This window comes from Mus pahari, chromosome 21 (assembly GCF_900095145.1).
Source record: "Mus pahari chromosome 21, PAHARI_EIJ_v1.1, whole genome shotgun sequence".
Taxonomy (NCBI): Eukaryota; Metazoa; Chordata; class Mammalia; order Rodentia; family Muridae; genus Mus; species Mus pahari.
This window is the reverse complement of record NC_034610.1, coordinates 36,496,948-36,513,892: the sequence shown is the minus strand read 5'-3', so window position 1 is coordinate 36,513,892 and position 16,945 is coordinate 36,496,948. Positions and strand designations below refer to the sequence as shown.

General features: G+C 41.0%; 1 protein-coding gene across 8 annotated transcripts in view; it reads left to right on the top strand.

Moving 5' to 3' along the window:
- Utrn (utrophin) overlaps nucleotides 1-16,945 on the top strand; it is a 494,125-nt gene that overhangs the window by 412,917 nt on the left and 64,263 nt on the right. For all 8 annotated transcript variants that reach the window (XM_021221246.2, XM_029532896.1, XM_029532895.1 and 5 more), the window contains 3 exons: nucleotides 7,453-7,514; nucleotides 9,280-9,354; nucleotides 16,585-16,786. In XM_021221246.2, the coding sequence (XP_021076905.1) occupies nucleotides 7,453-7,514; nucleotides 9,280-9,354; nucleotides 16,585-16,786 (339 nt within the window). The remainder of the gene's footprint in view (nucleotides 1-7,452; nucleotides 7,515-9,279; nucleotides 9,355-16,584; nucleotides 16,787-16,945) is intronic.

Sequence of the window (16,945 nt, the reverse complement as noted above, 5' to 3'; positions counted from 1 at the left end):
TGTGTGTGTGTGTGTGTGTGTGTGTGTGTATGTGTGTGTGTGTGTGTTGTTGTTGTTGTTGTTGTTTTGTTTGTTTTGTGTTAAATGATAAAGGAATAAATGGAACCAAAGCACAAGAAAACTTGGAAGTCTATTTTGATAAGAATTGGCTCTGTGACTCGTTATTGGAAAATAAATATTTTAAACTCACTAGGCCAACTCTGCTGATGGGAGGAGAGAACAATATTGCCTTATGACAGAATATAAGCTCCTTGGGGTTACTAAATTTCCCCCATGCTTCAAGTCAGCTTCAGATATATGCCCACACCTTGGCTAACATAGGAAACTGAGCAGCAGACAGTCAACCCTGCGCAGCGGTTAACACAGAGCTCTGGCTGGAAGCCTCTCTCATATCCACCCCTATCCTAGTTCACTGAGATCATGTAGATGGAGCTGGTAGTGCCGTTGAAAACACCCTTGCCTTTTCTAACATTCATGTGTCCATTTCTGGTGCCATGCTGTAAAACTCTGGCTTAGAAACTTCCAGATTCCTTAGCACCATTGCACTGTGATAGCACCATCACCCCCAGTTTAAAGTTTCTTTCTTTTCTTTCCTTTTTCAAAGTATTGGAGTGGAAGAGTGGTTCAGTGGTTCAGAGCATCTGTGGCCTTTGCCAACGACCCAAGTTTGGTTCCCTGCACCCACACCCTGATTTGGTTGTTCACAATTGTCTGTAATCCTAGCTGTAGGGAAATTCTCTAACCCCTGGGACACCTGTACTCACATGCATATTCCCCTCCTAAAAATAAGTAAGATTTTAAGTTGCACATTTATCGATTGATTGAATGATTGATTGATTGATTGTGTCTAGGTGAGGGAGGGGACTGCCACAAAAGTGGAGGTAAAAAACCTTGAACAAACTGTTACCTCTTTCCACCCTGTGAGTTCCAAGGTCAGTTTAGGTTGGCAGGCTGGGCAGCAATCACTTCTACTTACTGAACCATATTTAGCATTAGGAAAGTACTCAATTTGTAAACTCCTGCCATGTGACACAGAAAGGGTTGCTATGAAGCTACCCACAAAAGAAGTGTACATGCCCTTCATTTCGTGAAGATTAAATAGTTAAAGTTATTACTCAATCAAGCAGAAGTAATAATGATTAAAATTTGTAAAATAAGTAGAATATCTTCTGTTCTGGCTTTAAAGCAAAATAACATAAAAGGGATTTCACGTAGCCATCTAGAACAAATTAGAGGTAATTATTAATCTACTTTAAAAATAAATGAACAGATGAACTGGTAACTTTTTTTGTTTTTTGAGACCCTAGTAGATGTACATCCACCTTTCAAAATGAAACCACAAGGAGACAATGATAAATTCCTCTGATGAGGTCATACTCCTGATGTCCCTGCCCTGAGGGAGAGCCATGCCAGGCTCCCCAGGGACAAGGCAAAGGAAGATGGCTTCTGTCAGTGTTGATGGGTGGTTCACGTTCCCTTATTTGAGGATGAGAGGGAGGTGGAGATACTAGGTGGCAGTTTGGGAGTGCTCTATTAGTTCTGGTGCCCCTGTATCTATTGAGGGAGTACATGTTTATTATTCTAATCAATCTTTAGTGCCCTGTAGCAAAGTATCGCCTGCCCCTCCCCTTACACCAGGTCCATCCACCCTGAAAATTCATTCTGCTGCTCCTTTAAAGCCAAGAATCAGCAAAGCGTCTCCCACAGCTCTATACCAACTCTTCTGTCATCCCTGCCCACAGTATAGACTTTCTGAATTTAGGGATGAAGTGAACCTACGTATAGCTGTGCCTTTGAAGTTGCTCCTGAATCTCAAATTATCTTAAGTGAACTGTACAGTCGAATCCAACAGAGTTCTTTACTGTTTGTATTTTGTATGTTTGTATTTTTTGCATTACCATGAGGAGCCAGAACATTTTTAGGAATGACTCTGGCCCTTCACAATCTGTCTCATTTTGCATGAGGAGCAGAGCTCTCTGTTTTCGAATGTTGACTGTCAAGCTCCCTCCTTAATGCTGTGAGTTTCTAATTCCACCCCCCCTCCAAATATATATATAATCTTAAATGTCCTGCCTTTAAAAGTCCAAAAGGCAAAATGCTTGTGACAAGGTTGGAGACGTTTCCTATTGCCTGAGGATCATGGAGTTACTGTTCACATTTGCTGTATAATTCCTTGTTGCTCCAGCAGATCCTCAGCCTATGCAATCCTGTTCACAGAGTGGGGACTCAAGTTATATTGCTGAGCGCTGGGGTACTGGAGTTTCTTCTTATGGGGCACACTCAAGGAAACCAAAAATTGAGATGCTGATGGTGGCAAATACCATCTTTTAGGGCTCTGAGACTGTAACACTTGGATGACTGGCATCGCCCGTGACTAACAGGCCTCTAAAAATATTGATTGGTCATTGAATTACTAATCCAACTTTTATAAACCATATTTAAACAATTGTTACAGTAATCTCAGGGCTTATGTTTTATCTTAATCAGGCTTATTATCTGCTTTTTTTCCCCCCCTTATCTTCTTGCCTATTACATAACATCCTTAGGAAATGTCTTATCCCCCGCATTAGGGCTTTTCCACTGGGAACTTTGTGGCTTGTTGACGGTTTTGATAAGACCAGATTGGATGGAGGAGAAAGTTAGGAGCCAAAGGCAAATTGATTGAGTAGATAATGTGACAGCAGGAAGTGTAACTATTGCATAATAGATGGTAAGTTTTGTTTGTGGAGAAGAGGGAAAAGGGTGAACGTTAGCAGAAGATGTATATTTAAGGTTATGGTTTGTGTGTGCGTGTGCGTGTGCGTGTGCGTGTGTGTGTGTGTGTGTGTGTGTATGTATTTGGCAGTAGAATTGAGATCAGCTTTATTGTGGGATGAGCTGATAATATAGCACATTTTTCTTTTTTCTTTTGAATCATTGGTGGGGAATTGGCCACTGCTGGTATCAGCGATTTTCAATTAAGGGAGGCAAGGAAGGCAGGTAGAAGAGGGAATGTTGTGGATTTGGGAGTAGGGAGATTGAATCTAGCAGTTTATAGTTTTTCAATGAAGTTCGAGACAAAGGCAAGATAGTATCGGGGAAGGAAACTTCCTTTTGGATAAGCAAGGAAAGGGATGAAGGAAGGGGTCTGTGCTCTTGGAGTTTAGGGACACTAGTTCACTTGTCTGTAGGCAGGCATTTGAAGCTTGGAATCAAATATTTAAAGTAGCAACAGTCTGTATGTAGACTGACTATTTTTCTTCTTCTCCATATTCAGCCACAGCTGCTTTGATTCAGAAAAGGCAAAGTAATTGAGCAGATCCAGGCCCGAAAGTTGCCAGGGGTGAGGGGGAAGGCAGAGTGATAAAAGTTGTTTGTAGTGATTATAATGATGGACTGTGTGGGCTCAAATCTGGATGGATTCATCAAGAAATATTTAAAAACCTTAATGCTGCAAATCCACTTCCATAACCAGAGCTCAGGCTTAAATCAGACCATCTGTGTTCAGATCTCCATACTGCTCCTGGCCCGAGGCTCTCAGCGAGTTATCTAAGTGCCTTCTCGCCACTGTGCCCTCCCACATCTGAAAACAGCTGTCAGAGTCCCCTAAGTCACAGGTGGCATCATAATGTGGACTGAGCTTTTCATGTACAGAAAAGTCCAGTTTGCTCACTGGAATATTAGCCTAATACTTCATATTGCTTAATAATACTTGGTTCTCAACAGTAGCAGGGAGAGGCTTTTCCTTCTTCACCTATGTCATTAAAATGTATAGAATGTGTAAGCCATGCCTTAATGTAATATTATCCTATTACTTAATATCCCTCTGCAGAAGTTTGCTCAGAAATCCATATAGTCCCTATTTGCCTCTCAAAAAGGACACTAAAGCTGAACTGTGTGTGCAGTTGGTTGCTTCATGCCCTCGCTGCAGTGTTAATTTCATTTGTTTGATTACTTTCTTGTACGATTTGCATTTTACTTGCTATGGCATATGAAAGTAAATGGAAGTCACAGGCAACCCAATAGACTTTTCCTCATCAAAGGCTTCCATGGTTTTTGCTATTGTTTCCCCTATGAAGGCAAACCCCCGATGGCTGGCTGCCCTGGTGAGAGGCCACTTCTCTCTCGCTATCCTTTGCTTCAAGAGATCTTTTTGAACCTAAATATTCATTTGGATATTTAAATTTTTATTTTATTCTGGGACACCTTCCTGGACCAGGCGCGATTTTTGAAGTAAGATTTTGGTAGCAGCATCCTAGTATGGCAGGATAGTTTCTCTGGGGTGCTGTGGTTAGCTCCTCCCCCTACCGGCCTTGGGGTTGCTTGGAAGATGGGAAGATCGCTGTGGTTATTTTGAGGGAAGACATTACTTTGGTTCTGTTTTAGTTGCTGGAAGTTTTATGGCAAGAGTTCCTTGCTTTAGGGAACCTGCAGCTGTTCAAATGCTTAGCTTTTACATTTCATGTGGATTTTGTTCTGATCCTCTTTCTCCACTTAAAAAGGAGAGAAAGAAGAAAGAGAGAGAGGGAGGGGGAGAGAGAGAGAGAGAGAGAGAGAGAGAGAGAGAGAGAGAGAGAGAGAGAGAGAGAGAGAAGAGAGAGAAGAGAGAAGAGAGAAGAGAGNGAGAGAGAGAGAGAGAGAGAGAGAGAGAGAGAGAGAGAGAGAGAAGAGAGAGAAGAGAGAAGAGAGAAGAGAGAGAAGAGAGCCTCCCTCCATTGTTGTTGTGTAACCCACAACTTTACTTTGTAACCAGAGGCTGTGTTTACTTTGAGCCTTTGCAGTTCTGCCTAATGAATCAACTGGTATTGAATTCACAAAGGAGCCTCCCTGCCCCTCCCTCCATCTGTTTGCCAAATGTGTGTGTTCCTTCTGGCTCCCAGGATGTAGCAGTGCCATCAGTGCAGAACCATTAGCAGCCTGCTTTGGAATCCTCAACTTTTTGCCTAACTAGCCATCGGTCTTTTGCCCTCGTGGCAATTTAGGATTGTCCAAGGGGAAGGTCCACATCTGTAGTTCTAGAGAATGCATACGTAATATTTAAGCCTGAAGTCTGAGCCTGCATTGCTGGGAGCTCTAGTTTAGCCTGTGAGCCTTGGCTTGTCTTGGTATCTTTGGATGAGGGGTATCTTCGGACGATAGGACTGAAATTGCTTGGGGGGAAAAAAGAGAGAGAAAACTATCAACTGAGTCTTAGATGTCTGAGATTAGGAACCCATGATAGCAGATAGAACTGTACTACATTTTCACTAAACTGTTCTTTAAATCTTACTGGTGGCTGAGAGATGTGTTTCTGCCAAGCTCGTGACCATCCTATGAACAGCCATTCTTTTAGGCCAGACATCTTCCACGTGCCCATCATCTTTAGGGCAGTACCGGTAGTTAGAGGATAGAGTGGTTTTGTTGCTGTTCAAGTCAAGTGGAAATACTTGTCTCTTTGTACTGGAGTTAAGCAGAAGAGGAGAGGCGGCAGACAGCTTTCCGATGGGTTCTAAACCATATTCCCTTCGTAGAACTATTCTATTTGAGATTCTTAGGACGTCTTACTGACTCATTTCAAACGTAAACTTTATTTATTGAAACCCATTTTGAATTATCAGGGCATTCTATTGCCCAAGTGTACAAAATAATAATTCTGTTTCTTGCCCAGCAATGCAAGCGACTTTTCTGGTGCATCATATAAGTTATAAAAGTAGTGGTTTCTCTTAAATTTATTTTTATGAATATTTTAATATCATCTCTCATGCTCTGTGCTATTTCACATAGCTTGCTAAACAGTTTCTTAAGAATTAAGGGTCATCGCTGAAGTCTTTTGAGAACTATTAGCTGTTTAAAGATTTATTTTTTTATTGTTATATGTTAAGTACACAGTAGTTGTCTTCAGACACACCAGAAGAGGGCATCGGATCTCATTGCGGATGGTTGTGAGCCACCATGTGGTTGCTGGGATTTGAACTCGGGACCTTTGGAAGAGCAGTCAGTGCTCTTACCCACTGAGCCATTTCACCAGCCCTAGAGAACTATTAGCTGTTATTGCTTTGTTATGGCCTAGATAAGGGGCTGTAAACTATTTTTAAATATAAGGCTACTAACTCATCAAAGTTATGAGCACATTAACTCATACTCCCCCACACACACATGCTTACACTCATACTCATATGCATGCATGCTTACAGTCACATACACATACAGACATGCACATGCACACATATATGCACACCCCTAATTTGTGCCCAACCGTTATTTGTTTTACAATCTATCCCTTTAAGATTTCCAACTAACATATGAAATAATAGCAACAAAATAAAAGGTGTGTTTTTCAAATAAAGAACAGGGTTCATATGTAAAATTATCCACCTTTAAAAATAATAGTACTGGTTATTTGGGTAAAACTAGGAAGGTGGAGCTAGAGTTTAAAAATCACAAGGGAAAGGCACTTAGCTAAGGAGAGGCTGGGGATGGTGTGGGTAGGGAGAGGAGAGCTAGCAGACATTAGCAAGGGAGGCAGAGAACCTGGGTTAACGAACAGAAGAGGCTCAGGAGATGGCAAAGTGAGCACATGATATTCAGATTTAGAGTCTTCATCTCTCGGCTCTTTAGAAATTTGATTAGGGCTTCTAAAGTGTGGTAACTCTTCAGAATGCAGCAACTCGTCATAGCCCCTCTGCTGTCAAAGCATTTGCTGGGAATGAAAAACCACCATTTGCCTAACAAGATGGAGATTATTCCACAGGCCACATTGATTTGGCCACACCTTACTCCGGGCCCAAGCATCCCTGGCAGTCATCCCTCATGTCTGTGTCTCAGGTTGTAGCTGGCAGTTGTTCTTTCAATACAGAAAGCAGAATTTTGTCTGTCTTTTCTTAATACAGTTACACAAACAAGATTGGTTATTCAGAGTGTTTTTGTATGTATATGTGTCTGTGTAGCATGCAAGTTTATGCATGTTCCCATGTATGTGGAAAATGATGAGAGAGAGAGAGAGAGAGAGAGAGAGAGAGAGAGAGAGAGAGAGAGAGAAGAGAGAATATATGTACATACATGGAGGTCATAGGTCCTTTATTCCTCTGCACCTTATATATTGAGGCAGGATACCTCACTTGAACCCAGAGCTCACCAAAGTCTAGCTTGCCAGTTTGCTCTAGACATCCTCTGCCTCTCTCCACTGTCCTGTCATTATAGATGAGCTTCCAAACCCACCCAGGATTCACAGAGTACAGGGCTCCGAATTTTTATCCTCACATTTCTGTGGCAAGCATTTTACTCCTGAAGCCGTCTCCCCAGCCCCTGTTATCCATACCTTGAATATTGAGTAATAATTGAGCACTAGATTTCTGGGTGATCCATAATGGAGGGTTTTGTTTTGTTTTGTTTTGTTTGCATACTTTGCAAGCCTATGTGGAATTTTAGAAGACTATAGCCTATATTGTATTTTGTAGTATGGTGTTTAGACTTCCATTTTTGTTTTCTCCCCAGCCATCAAACACAGACAACCTGTTGGGATCATCCTAAAATGACTGAACTCTTTCAATCCCTTGGTGAGTGCTGCTGTATTTATGAGTAGGCCTTAGAGAGTGTTGCTGTGTTTACTTGTGATGAAGGGGCCTTCAGAGCCAAGGACTGAATGACTAGTCATAAAAAGGTACTCAGCTACTCATCTTTTCTTCCTGTGTGGATGAAAGGATCATGCTGTGGCGTGAGAAGACGGTGCCCCGACATGCTACAGCAAGAGTCCTGAAATCTAAAGGTAGTTGAACTCCTAAGGTAAACCTACAAAGCAAGACTATGATTTGGAAGGGTACCAGCCAGAAGGACTTCATTTTCCAGGAGAGACCTGATCGTTGTAGGTCTTACCTCTGTCATATTGGCTCATATTATAGTTCAGCTCTGCACACTAAAGAAAAGGAAAACATAGTAACAACATAGTAACCTCAAATTTACTGATTTAAACCATTTTTGTTTTCTATATGGGAAAATTTTTCTCAAATTAGCTTACTTAATTTTTAAGTCATAAACTAAACTTATTTTGACAGGGGGAAAAAAAAAGAGCTCTGTGTTTAGACTATGAGTAGGCAGTGACTTTCAGCTTATTGGTGAGATGTCCTTCATCAGGTTGACAGTGATCGCTGAAGTTTAGTCCTTGAGAAACTGAGGCAGGGCTGAGGGAGGAGGTGGCATCCTGTGCTCCACTCCTTCCCGTTTTAAGACCAGGCACACACACTTGTTTTTTCTCTTTAAAAAACAAGTACCAAGCACTCTCCCTTGGTAGTTGAGTCTGCAGAAGAAAAGCAAGAGAAAAGTCACTGCTTTGCTTGATTTACTGACTGAGATGGGGGAAAAGAAGCAGTGATCTTTGAGTTTTCTTCCAATTCTATCAGTCTCCTGCTAATCTGCCTTTAGGGAATAGAGGAAGAAATTATAATATTCACTGGTTCCAAGATAGGAATGTTGATTATTGTCATAGATCTGCTTAAAACAACCAGATCTGTGAACGAATAGAAGAAGCAAATTGATCAGGGTAGACAGAGCGTAGAAGAACAGCCCCATGAGTACTGGGATGAGCTGGTAGATGACAGAAAACTAATTGGCCCAGGAAGCCAGTGACTCTGAAGGAGAAACCCTGTTAGCTGAGCCGTCTGGTACTCCCCAGCCGTAGTGGTACCTCCTTTTTTTCCGTAGCACAGAACTTTCCCCCATGCATGTAACCCCCACGGGTCATGGCTGACACTCCCGCAGCACAAGACAGGTTCTATAGAAAAGCAGTGCAGAATTTTTGGATCAAAGCTTTGTGTTAGGAAAGAGAAGTGAGAAGTGAGGAAAACGTTCCACTTCTGTATAGGTCTGATGCAGTCAGGTAGTGATCAAAGAGATGTTCTGCTGGTAAACAGAATGAAGACGAAGCCAGCTTCTGTGTCCAGGGTCTCCCCAACTTCTATGCATATCATTCTTTTCCTCCAAGGGGAATATATGATATGTGACTTGTAGTTTCAAATGAGGATGGAAGAGGCCAGAGTGACCTCCATTTTATCACTGGTTTTGGAAAAGAGGCGTCCAAGATCTGTGATTTGTTCATGGAAAGGGATTTTGAGTTTTCTGTATAAGATTGTTTTGCAGTGTCTCCCGATATGATCGTATGATCATATTTATAGATTGATGTGAAATTTAGGAAGGTTTTTTTTTTTTTTTTTATCGTGAACTCACATGTTTTTCTATGATCCAGAATAAGCCAACATGTTTGTTCTTGGCATTCAGTATAAGTTAAATAATAAGCGGGCCTTTAACTTGTCCTCTCTTCTGTCACAGCTGATCTGAATAATGTCCGCTTCTCTGCCTACCGCACGGCGATCAAAATTCGAAGGCTGCAGAAAGCATTATGTCGTGAGTTATCACACTAACTGAATCACCTGGTTTGGGGAGGTTGCCTTTGACGTTATTAGCACTAACACAGAGACAAATGGCGAGGCTGGGGTATTTGCAGAGTCAATATGACTTTCAGTGCCCCTCATTGAAGGAGTTAGCTGCATTTCTATTCATACTTCATGATTGGTGCCATCAGTGTGTAGTGGCAAATCCAATGAGCAATGCCACTCGCATTCAGAGTGCAAAATTTGCCCAAATGCAGGAAAAGCACTTTGGAAATTTATACTGCCACCCAGTTTTAAAAGATTAAGCCATTGAATCAAAAGTAGTAGGTTGTTGCCTAGTAAGTCCTTTTTGTCCACTCCAGACTGTAGGCTTCCAAGCTTTTGACTCAATACAGTCATGAACGAGAAATGCGAAGCAGTCACGTTGCTGATTTGTTCGGGAACTGAAACCATAAACATGATAGAAAATTCTGTTTTCCTTTAAATATGACAGAAGCTATTTGTGTCATTAATGGATTTTCCCTGTGGAGGGCATGCTCATGGGATATTCTATGGTGGTCATTTTAACCAAAGGTTTTTTTTTTTTTTTATGCCGAGAATATCAAAAAGTAAGTGGACATGTGTATCCTTGTAAATAGAGTATTGATTTAGGCTCTGTGGATTCTTTCTTTGCTTGGATTATTGACCTGACCCAAGCAACATTTAAGCCTTGCTAGATACTATTATGCAAAGTAATATTTGCATGTACTTTAAAGATTGGGAGATTTGGAAAATTCCGTATATGCTTGTTTTCCTCTCTTTGTTAAGAGCTGCTTACTGCCTGGGTAGCTCAGTGAAGTTTTGAAAACCACCCTCAGAAAAAATGGTATGTTAGGGTCAAAAATGTGCTGATGAGTGTCTCATATGGAAGAAGTACTTGTACTTCACTGGATCTCCTGGTAGAAGGTGAGAACCAACTCCTGTAAGATTTCCTCTGTGGACTCACAGGTGCACACCACATGCCCACCCCAACTAAGGAGAATAAAATTTCAGTAGCTGAATATAAGTTATGGATCCACTTTAAGTTGGCTGGGTGAGCAGAGTTGAGCAATCACTTAGAGAAGACAGAATCATGCAAAGGGTTGAATAAGAAAGACCTAAGTTCCTTTTGGATGAGAAGTCTAACAAGCGGAGAAACAGCCATATCACAAGCCACAGAATGGAAGGAGGAGGTGACCTCAAGTCTCGCGGTATCCCCACAGGCTCAAAGGTAGTCAGCAGGTTGTAGTAGTTACAAAACATGTGCCAGAATGACCTGTTCGAAACATGGGTGCCCTCACTCTCTGGTTTGAGATCTGTGCCCACCTGTGGGATAGGAAGCTGACTGTGAGCAGAAGATAGGTTGTCTATCTCCTCAGTGTGTCTGTAGTGATAATGGTTTTGAACCCAACATCCAACTAGTCTTGTCTTTCCAGGCCTATTGAATTTTAAAAATGAGGGTAGATGACCCAGACATGGACTTTCCACTGGCCAAAGACTGTTTTGTAACGCGGTGAATTTGTTACCAGTGTTCTGTTCTGCACCTGGGTAGAGAACCCTCTTTATGCACTTAGCGTATGCTTTCTTGCTTTCTCTTAACTCCTGAAGGAAGATGTCTCTCTCTGGATCACGTTCAAACCCTAGAGGAGCAGAAGAGCGACTCCTCCAGTCTCTGAGCTAAAAGATATTTTATAATGTACAGTGAGCAATGTCCCCAATTTGTGTCAGCTTAAATAGCTTCAGGGATCTCCTGACAGCTACTGGCTTCCCCCTTCCCACTGCCTCTGGCCACCACAGGGCTCCAGCCTGGAACCTCTGTACTACTTGTCACTTTTACCTGTTTGACCCAATCAACTCTTTCCTCTCTCAAATTCTCTGTTTACTTGAAATGCCCTGGCTCATCTTTTATTCCTTCCTGATGCTGTTTAGAATTTACCTCTTCTACAATTTTCATGCTCATCCCACCTGCTTCTAATTTTCGCAGCATTTTTACGATGGCCTGAAACGGCTGTTTTTCACTTGCTTGCCTGGCATAATAGTTGTGTGTCAGGAGGTTGACCTGTCTCTACACACAGTGGCTTTGAGGTCATGGTCACCTCTCCTTCTGTGCATGTCTGCACTCAGCATAGTGCCTTCTTGCCAGCATACAAGAGAGAGCACATTTGTCTTTATTCTTTCAGTTTGGGTTTATTTATTTGGTTCTGAGAACAAGGCAAGAGATTCATTCCACCCTGCAAAGGGCTCAGATTCAAAGGGCACAATGCAGATGGATGGAATGTCCTTGCTTTCAGCAGATTGCCCTCCCCTTAGAATGCAGGGCCCTTTGCCTGGCTGGTATCTGCATTCTGTCTCTCTACTTCCTTCCCTTTGCTCCCATCAGCTCACCTTGAAGAGTGGCCTAACAGATCATACCCAGTTTCTCCTGCCTAAAAGCTCTGGGTTCTAGCTCTTCACATTTGCAATCTTCCCATGATTGGTGTGTCCTATCCCTTGGGTCTCAGGCTGCCAGCTATGCTTTATAACATGGCTCCTCTTCTTTAACTCCTGGTAATTCCATCTAGTCTTTTCATGTGTGTGTGTGTGTGTGTTTTATTGTAGTGCTTGACTTAGGCACAAAGACACATGGTCAGAATCATAACTCTTAATATTCTTTCTACATACTTCTTGTCTGCCTTTCCAAAAGGATTATAGTTTTATGAGAAGGAAGACTGTAGCAGGCCATGCAGAGAAGTTAGAGGAAACACTGGCTGAGATGGAAGCAGTCCCTATGATGTATACAAAGCCATTGTCCTTGCATCACAGTTCTATTTACTCAACCATAAGAGCCACCTTGGATTTAGGCATGTGGGCACTAATCTGAGATAAGGACATAGGAGTTAGATGCATCCAGTCAAATGCTGGGATACAGGTCAGAGAGTGTCAACCAATGTATTATGGTGAATTAGCTTACTCAGTATCAAGAGGTTTCTCTAAATCCCATCTAGATTCCTTCAGGGTTCATTTAAAATTTTTTTCTTGAAATTTCTGATTTGGAGGTATTATTAATAACTATTACTAACATTACTTATCAAGACAGTATCTTACTATATAGCCCAGATATCCTGGAGCTCACTATGTAACCCAGGCTAGCCTTGACCTTGCATTCCTCCTGTTTATACCTCCCTAGTTCTAGGAAAAGAGATGTTTTAAAAAGTGAAACCATTTCTAATTTCTTTAGTATTTTGATCTCCATGGTATTGGCTTTAAAGTTTGGATAATTTTTCTGTCTAGAATTCAGTAGTATACAATCATTTTCTACTTTGAGACAGTCAAACCATATTACTAAGTAGACGGTATATGTCCTAAATAGTATTTTTTGCATGAAGACAAGAGAGAATAGAATGGTTAGATGCTTCTTGCCAGAGATGACTGAGGCGAAGCCCACTGGAAGGGAAGATTCATAGGATTGCCTGATCATGACTTTACCAAGGGATTGGTAGTTGGCAAATTGTAAAGGATGAAGGATAGAAGGTCCGAGAATTGCTAAAGAGTCCTAGACCAGATTTCAGAAGAAAGTAAGGTTTTGATCAGGAACACAGAGAGGTAGAAGTTTCTGAGAGAGAATGGGGACTGAGCAATGGGAGCAGGCTGGTGTTCACCATGAGACTAGAGGCAGGAAAGGGAATGTGGAATCTTCTAGAGAGATGCTGTGTGGTGAGAGGTATGAGCCATCATCCCTGCAGATTAAAACTCCAAGTCTGAAAGATTGAGTGTAGAAGTGTTTCCCAGTGCCCGAGGAAGAGGACATGGTAGGTGCTAAGAACGCTGGAGCACACAGCCAGGGCCTGGAGAGATGCCCGAAGCCCTGGGTCAGGTACTCAGCAGTGCACTTCCATTTTTATCAGTTCCACCCTCCCCTGACCTGGGACAGGGCATGATGATGTCTCTCTTTTTGACCCCCTGTGCTTTGTATGTGAGAATTTTAAAAAGTCTGTAACTTAGAAAACAAATTGCCTGTTTGTTCCATTTACTGCATGCGTGACTAAGCTGTCATTTTTCTCCCTCTGAAGAGACAAAAATCATAATTTCCTGTGATTTAAATGCAGTCCGTTCTTTAAAAGGTACCGGAATGTGACATGCTTCAAGAAGATGCCTGCTTGACTTAGGCACTAAGTCAAAGTGTCAGAGTAAATCACTGCAAATTGAAGGCGGGATCATTTGTGGGAAGTGGCAAATTACTGTCTAGGTCCCAGGGTGGATAACCAGGGAGGCTTTTCTGAACCGAGTGAAGGGTGGACTGGTCCTGGAATGATGTTTTTGCAATTTGGCCTATTGTCCCAATGTGCTTTGCGGCTGGCATAATTAGTGTTGGAATTCAGAAATCCTCACATTCTGGCAGTAATTGAATATATTTCTTTGTATCTGTGGAGAACTGTGCTTCTCTGTCTACTGTCCTTGATTAAGCAGGTCCCTTTGTTAGATACTGTAGAAAGTGGAATTTTCTACTGCTAGCCTAGGTTCAGAGTTGAAAATAATTTATAGTACCAAGAAATGGAGCAAAATGATAATGAAAAATATAGATGATTCCCAGGTCACTTATTCTTGTTTTTTTGGCACTATTTCCAGCTCATGGAATGCTTATGCGAATTATTTTTGTTAGCAGCATACATTTAGCAGTGATATTGTTGACATCTAAAAGAAAAGGACTGTCCTCTTACTCAGAATTATTATGTCTCCTGCGTGAGTCTTTTTAAGAAGTCTTCCCTATTGAGTTATTGTAGAAGTTGTATTTGTCTGTGTAATTTTAACATACTTCTTTTCTACTGTAGTCAACTTGGAAAAAAAATGTTGTTTAAACAGCCGGCATAGACACATTTCATAAATGTACCTAAAATTTAAAATTAGTGGTTAGTCACTAGCTACAAGTACTCAGATACAAAGGCAGCTGTTTCTTTGCTTTGGGTAATTGTCAAACAATGTCATGGGGGTTGAGGAAGTTTATTTATTAGAAAAGAAAGAAGTAGTTACTTAAATGTTTTAAGTCCCGCTTAGATGTTTTTCAGTGCTAAAAACCTGGAAAAGGAAGATGAAGCAAACATTTTACATCATGGTCATTTCCATGAGCAAACTTTAAATTAGTGCCAGCCTGCCATTTCCCATGCCTGTATGTTGAGAATTGGGTCATTTCCACGTTCAGTAAGTGCATAGTCGTTGGATGGTCTGCTTGGCTTTGTTTTCAGCTTGCTAAGGAATAACTGAAAGTTAACTATAAAGAGCAATCTTTTTTAGGGGGTGGAAGCTTTGTGTACAGTAAGACCACAGCCCATTATGTGTCATACTTAATACTAGCTGCCATCTGTTTTCTCTAGTGGAATCCTAGTGTAACTTAATTTCTGTTTTTTCTAAAGCAACATCTCTTCCTGGAACATAGTGCTTTTAAATATCTACCCCCACCCTTGCTTTTCTGGATCTCTTATATTTTGTCTCTTATCTTTCAAAGACTATTTCAAAATTTACCTTATAGGGGGTCTTTTCAAGCTGTCCTTTGACCAAGTTTTCCTAATCCAAACATCTACAATCTGAATATCACAGTATCCAAAGCTTATGGTTTGCTGACATGGTTGCAGAATTGCATGCCTGACCTTGCTGGGTGAATTTCAGAAGAAATGCAGTTGCATTAAAAAATACTTTATAAGGGGTTAGAGAGAAGACTCAGCAAAATGTTTGCTGCTCTTTTGGAAGAACAGGGTTCGGTTCCCAGTACCCACATCAGGTCACTCACTGATCACTCTGGCTCCAAACCTTCAAGGACATCTGCAGTCACATGGCGTACAGATATACACAGACACAGAAATAAGCACCGTTCTTTCAAAATACTTATCAGATTTCTTTAGGGCATACATAAGGTATATATGAAACATAAATGACGTTTGTATTAGACTTGAGTCCAGTCCACAACAGCTACGTCAAATAGCTGAGCTGATGCAGATGTTACAAAACCACCACGAAGGTAGAAGGTAAAGAAAGTAAAAATGCAAAATGCTCCCCTTACAGCATTTCCAACCATGAGTTTGTAGCCTGTGTCTGCTCTCTCACCCAGTTGTCCATCCTTCTCCAAGGTGTTTCCCTTCCTTCCTCTTAGTAATGTAGCCAGAGTGCTGAAGAAAGAGCTCCATGCACACTCTACATGCTCTAGCACCGGCCTTACCCTCCATCTGTGCTTTACATATGAAGAATAAAGGTGAAATAAATACCTGAAGGCCAGTGATCTGTGAACCAGTAGGAATCCAGCTTAGCTGTAGGTTGTCTGAAAGGCTAAGGAGCTTGACTTGATTTTGGCCAATTCTGGTAGTTCAGAATAATTCTGATTTGACTCATTTCAGGTGGTAGAGAGCTATTACTTTTCTATGAAATCTGGCTCTTTTATTTGTTTATTTGTTTGCTTCATTTTTCTAAAAAATCTATCTCCAGTGACCTTTAATGACATTATCTACATTTTTACATACTTGACAGTGGTATGGAGAATAACTGCTTGATAGGCCATAATTATATAATTACAGGTTATAATTAGAACAAGGGTTCTGGTGTCTGTTGTTGTGACTGTAGATAACAAAATTTGCTTTACAATTCAAAGAGTTAGAATAAAGGATTTTTGAATGTTTTCCCTACACAAATGATGAATGTTTATGTTTGAGGAGATGATGGGTTACCCAGATTTAAATATCAGATAGTATAGATATCTGTTGAAATCAGACTTCCTCCTCAGTATTTGCCACTTTGGTATTTCTATGAGAATCACTTAAGACTAACTTTAGAGAATTTAAAAAGTAATTAGCAATTAGGAATTAGTGGTGAAGAAACTGTTTGTGAGCTAACATGAGGTGACCAGTATTGTTACTTGGGATATTCTAATGTTTGGAATAAATTTGTAGACCATTCATTTCTGTATTGAAAAACACAGAGCATCTATAATCAAGGATGCCAAAAAGAAAGAAAAACTCAAAGACCAAAAATTGGTAAAAGATCCAAAAGCTACAGCGTTTAGATGGACAGGCACAAAGGTATAGAGAATACATTCTATCTGAGCGAGTGGAAATGTTTATTTCATTAACAGTTGAAGTTCACTGGGAAGGATCAGTTCATAAGTTGACCAGTCAAGCTAAAAGCTGGAGAATAGAACTGCTGGGTTTCAATGTTGTTGGGTAAGGCGATGCCTCTCTCTAATTCTTTCTTCTCATCTGATTAGTGGATCTCTTAGAGCTGAATACAACGAATGAAGTTTTCAAGCAGCACAAACTGAACCAAAATGATCAGCTCCTGAGTGTCCCAGATGTCATCAACTGTCTGACCACCACTTACGATGGGCTTGAACAGCTGCACAAGGACTTGGTCAATGTTCCACTCTGCGTCGATATGTGTCTCAACTGGCTGCTCAACGTATATGACACGTAAGTGTGTCATTTATCCTTTAAATGATCACAAGTGAGCGAAGCACATTGATAATAAACTAGACACTATCATTGTCACCACCTTCTTCTTCTTCTTCTTCCTCTTCTTCTTCTTCTTCTTCTTCTTCTTCTTCTTCTTCTTCTTCTTCTTCTTCTTCT